At 44.6% G+C, this 5,109-nt stretch overlaps 2 protein-coding genes across 4 annotated transcripts in view; one reads left to right on the top strand and one right to left on the bottom strand.

Moving 5' to 3' along the window:
- LOC106526918 (insulin-like growth factor-binding protein 4) overlaps window positions 1-5,109 on the top strand; it is a 22,005-nt gene continuing 16,896 nt past the window's right edge. Inside the window, exon 1 of the mRNA XM_014021644.1 lies at window positions 1-1,297. Coding sequence (XP_013877098.1) covers window positions 946-1,297 — 352 coding nt within the window. The 5' untranslated portion in view covers window positions 1-945. The remainder of the gene's footprint in view (window positions 1,298-5,109) is intronic.
- LOC106526916 (zinc finger protein Helios) overlaps window positions 1-5,109 on the bottom strand; it is a gene marked incomplete in the record, with an annotated part of 43,752 nt that overhangs the window by 22,116 nt on the left and 16,527 nt on the right. For all 3 annotated transcript variants that reach the window (XM_014021638.1, XM_014021639.1, XM_014021637.1), the window contains 1 exon segment: window positions 3,227-3,299.

Below are 5,109 nucleotides of genomic sequence, written 5' to 3'. Positions count from 1 at the left end.
CAATAAAGATGGTTGCTGGGTTTCCATGGTGAAATGAAAGCAAAGCAACACAAGAGAGACGTGAAGCAATAAAAGCTGAGTGGAGGGAAAATCTGCAAACAAGACCAAAGTCCAGATCCTTTCCTGATCAGAAACAATAACCTGCTCCTGCTGAGCCGTGCTGTTAAAACTAAAGAGCCCACTCCGGTGGGRGGGTGTAGGGCTGGTTTGTGTTTTATAGCTGAGATGTGTCTCACTGCTGGATATAAAGCAGCAGAGGTTTGAATAATCAGCTCCAGAATGAGGAGTTTCTGCTGATCAAAGAGAAGCGATGAGTTCCTGCTAATAAAACCAGCCTCTGTCACGTGAATCAGATCCAAGCGAGAAGTCGATTCAGCTGCTTTTTCCCCTCGGTGCGATCAGGACTTAATGAGGACGGGCGGGGGGCAGGTCTGTGGGTCTGAGTGCGAGGAGGCTGCTGGAGAGACAGAGGGAGGCAGAGGAGAGAGCTTCAGCCTGCACACAGAGGCGTGTCCAGGATCAGTATAAAGTCCGAGCGGAGCGGCTCGTCTTCTCAGAAGACAGTCTCTGGAGCTGCACGGCTGCAGGAGGAGAACCTGCAGCTTCTAAACATCTGCCTTCCTGGAGGACCAGCTTCCCACACTTGTTGACCAGATATCTGTCGGCAGAGGCAGGCGAGGCTCACCTGAACAAAATGCCTCCTGTTTCCTCCAACTAGTTCCCATCACCGCAGCGTCTGCCGGCTCAGGAGATCAAGCAGCTCCGGTTGGTGTGCTGTCAAACTGAAGCAGAGGAACAAAGAGGCCACAGCTGCAAATATCAGAGCCTCTCCTGGACAGAGCGCTCCTCTCAGTGCTCCTTTGTCTCCAATCTGCTGCAGGCAGAGAAAGTGATCAAAAACCTGCAGAGGTCCTCAGAGAGGAGGTGGAAAGCCGATCAGGTGCGATGGCGCGAGGACGCGGAGCGGTTCTGTCCTTCTGGAGACTCTGGGTCTTGGGCGCCCTGTGCCTGGCGGCGCTGTGCTCGTCAGACCAGGCCATCCGCTGCCCGGTGTGCTCCGAGGAGAGGCTGGCCAGCTGTCGCCTGCCCGAGGGCTGCGAGGAGACGGTGCGCGAGCCGGGCTGCGGCTGCTGCCCCACCTGCGCCCTGCCCAAAGGCGCCCACTGCGGCGTGTACTCGCCCCGCTGCGGGACGGGCCTGCGCTGCTACCCGCCGCGCGGCGTGGAGAGGCCACTGCACTCCCTGATGCACGGCCAGGGCATCTGCACGGACGAGAGGGAGGTGGAGGACAACTCAGGTAAGAGGAGCCGGATCTGCCTGGAGCACGTTCTGTTTATTGTTGTTCTGTGGCCACGTGAACGACACCAAACCAGTGGCTAACCTGGTTAATGCACGCCCCTGGTGTAAAACCAGTCAACCAGTCACAGAACACAATCAGAAGGGTTTTAATTCTGGACCAGGATTAGTTTGGCTTTTCTTACTTCTACCTGTTGGTCCGTGACGTTATTTAATCTCAAACGGTAAGAGAGGAGGAAATCCTCTAAATGTTTTGCTCATTAAATGAAATAAAAGACGTCGGCTGTTTGTAGTTTTGATCCAGCTGATACTCAGTCATGGTTTGCCCATGAAAACAAGTTTGCAACASTGTTATTACAGTTCACTAAAACTAACTAAATAATGAAAACTAAAATTGAAAAAAACATTTTAGTTACCTGAAATAAATAAAAACTAATAAAATGAAAAAACAATAACTTACTAAAACTGTATAATCTTTTTACATAACTAACTAAAACTAACTGAAATTATAGAAAGAATATCCTTAATTTTAGTGTTTGTCAATTTATTTATTTATTCTTTTCAATTAGAGTAGTTTCACATTAGCTGTGGTCTGTAACAACACTTGTTTACAGTCTGCTGCTCAGCGTCACCTGCTAAATGATGACAAATGTTTGGGGAAATCAGCAACGTCCACTTTGGGATTTCTTTGAATACGACTGTGAGAAAAATAAAACAGAGTCTTGTAGTGGAAACAGGTGATAAAACAGGTGGAAAACTTCTCAAGAGAAAAACTGCATGAATCAAACTCACACAAGATGCTAACTGTGACTATCTGACACTAGCTTCTCTCAGCAGCTCCATGAAAAACAAACAACAGGTTGGAAACTGTTGTCATCGTCCTAAAATAATCACSCAAGTTTTTAGTTAACAATTTTGAGTTACGCAATTATTTTAGGAAGGTGTCTCTRTAATGACCGTACAATTCATCATATTAAAATATGTCAAACAGACAGTATTTTCATCTAAAATTATTTCAATTTATCAAAAATGTATTTTTCTAAAATGTACCAGTACTCCACAATCGACCCATTCAGAGACCTGCCTCCAAATTCATTTCTGATTCAAAAATCCTTCGTCTTAATATGTTAATGTTTTACTCTGCCCTCCCCATGTTTGTCTAGATATTATTTACTTGTTTTATTTTTCGGATTGTACAGTCTTGATACTTTGATGGTTGTACAGCTTTTATACTTTTTTATTCCAAATTTTTGTGTATCCTGGTCTGATTGTGTATATTTTGATTTCCCTCTGATTGTACAGCACCTTGTGAATCTATTTCTATGAAAGGTGCAATATAAATAAAACTTTACTTACTTACTAACTTACTAATGGACTGCTTTAACTAGTGACCAAATAGCTGTTGGTTAGTGAACTCACAGGAACATCACAAGCTTGATGTATTGGCAAATAAACTGTTAAAACAAAATAATATTAGAAGTAATAAAAACTAAACTAAATCTAAGCATTAAACAAACAATAACTAATAAAAAACTAGCAAATCCACTGTAAAAACTCATTAAAAGTAACTGAATTAAAAGAAAAAAGTCACAACGAAATCAAACTGAACTATAATGAAAAAATCCAAAACTATTCTAATCTTGGTTTACAACAAGCTGCTGCTGTCACTCAGGTGTTCTCCCCTCTCCTCACCTGAGCTGAGAGCTTTCAGAAACAACTTCCTGCTGCCCTGAAGCTCGGTTCAGTCGAKCGAACATGGTCCGAGCTCTGAATGGAGCCCTGCTGTGTGAGTGTCTAACCCTGCTTCAGAGAGGACAGCAGAGGTCCTGCAGGGAGGCCGTGTAATGGGAGGAGGTCATAAAAGCTGCTGTATGAACSATCTGTAATGGACTGTGGCCAGTCTGGGGCTATTAGCGCTCTCTGCAATCACCTGGTGCTCTTTCATGGACGTCCCTCTCCTCTGCTGCTGAAGTGTCCGTCCTGCTCCTCTGACATCACTCCTCCTGCAAACAACAAAGTCCGTCTTCGTTGTCAAACAGTGTCGGCTGAAACTGGACATTATCAGGACAGACGTTAGAGCTCCTCCCGACCAGATTAGACTTCAAACAGAGTCCAGATTACAAAACCTGTCAGGTTCTGTGATGGACGTCCACGTTAGAACCATCTGACCCGCTCCCTTTAGTTTCCTGATGCATCTCAGTAGGGCTGTCATGATTAATCGATTAATCGAYGACTAATCGATTATTAAAATAATCTATGACTAATTTAATAATCGATTAATCGTTTTCTTTTTTTTGTTGTTGTTGTTCTTTACTTTGTTTTTCTCTCCAAACTGCTTTGACAGCTTCCACTGCCACATCTACCTTTCTGTCGTTGACACACATGCACAGTAGTGGTAACTGGGGTAGGCCGTGGACGTCACAAGACATTATACAGACAGGCTCTGGTATCATGGCTACCTGACAACAGAGCTCAAAGTGTGGGATCATTTTAAGAAAATGAAAGAGAAACCTGTGTAATATCTGCAGAGCAGAACTTACCTTCCACAGCWATTATTTTTAGTTAGCATATAGCTAAAATCTAACCATGGTTATATAATAGCAGCTGCATTCTGGAACGATAAGCTCTATGTTTTATATTCAATTAATGTATAATCCGATTAGTCGACTAATCGAATAAATAATCGTGATTAATCGATTATTAAAATAATCGTTTGTGGCAGCACTACATCTCAGTAATCCAGGTAGAAAAAAATCAAAAAGAAAAAATCAGTAGGTCCTCTGGATGGTTCTTCTTTAGTGAAACATTTCGTCTCTCCTCTAAGAGACTTCTTCAGTCTGATGAGTTTCAGGTGAACTCAGCCTTATAAGCTCCGCCTCCACATGGACAAACAGGTTAGTTATATGCAAAATAGGGCCATCGACTAACAATAGGCTTGACTGGCTCTATTGTTCATAGAGGGTCATGTGACCCATCACCTGACCWGTGTCATGTYATGTGAATGTAGTGAATGCAAGCGGGGGTTTTAACTCCCTTTAGTGTTTCTGTTGAGTGCAGGAAYGTTAGCATCTTTAACATGGAACCGTTGTGTTTTATTGAGGTTATAGATCCTCTCTGGTCTGGGGACACCTTGGGACCCCTGAGGAGGAGCTGCAGAATGCTGCTGGGGGAGAGGGAGGTCCTGGTTTCTGTCCTGGACTTGTTGGCTCCACGACTCGACTACAGATCAGTTTTAGATGTAGATGGGGGACAGAGTTTGAAGCTGAKGTAAAGTTTGAACATCTCGTTTAAAARGTTGAGTTGAGAGGAAAAGAGTGGAGGTTCTGAGGTGGATTCATGAGATGACAGCTCAGGTGGTCCTTGTGTTGTCAGAGTCTGTAGAGTTTAGAATAAATAATCTGCCTGGACATTCATAATGTGCTGTCTGAACATTTGTAGATGTTCAGCTTCATATTTTTATGTGTTTTTGATAACACCACCAAGATAAATAAACACAAACGGCTCCAACCCTCGACCCTGACTTTCTGTTTCCTGATGAAATCTACCRTTTGCCTCCCAAAAGGGAGTGGCGCCAACCTCCTCGCTGAGCCCAGACGGTTTCAGCCGCCGGCCTCTCAGAACCATAAAGAACTGGATCGGGCTCAGTCAATATAAAAACTCCCAGGACGCGCATCTTCACTGCAGCATCTGCTCGCCCTGAACTCACTGCACCCCCACCCCCCCCTCCTCCCGACGAGCCTCCGAGCGTCGCCCACCAGCTCCTCGCTGAGGATGAGCTCATCGGCAGCGGAGCTGAAATCAGAGCCTGCTGGT

Source organism: Austrofundulus limnaeus, unplaced genomic scaffold (genome assembly GCF_001266775.1).
Source record: "Austrofundulus limnaeus strain Quisiro unplaced genomic scaffold, Austrofundulus_limnaeus-1.0 Scaffold300, whole genome shotgun sequence".
In the NCBI taxonomy this organism is placed as follows: Eukaryota; Metazoa; Chordata; class Actinopteri; order Cyprinodontiformes; family Rivulidae; genus Austrofundulus; species Austrofundulus limnaeus.
This window is presented reverse-complemented; position numbering and strand designations above follow the sequence as displayed.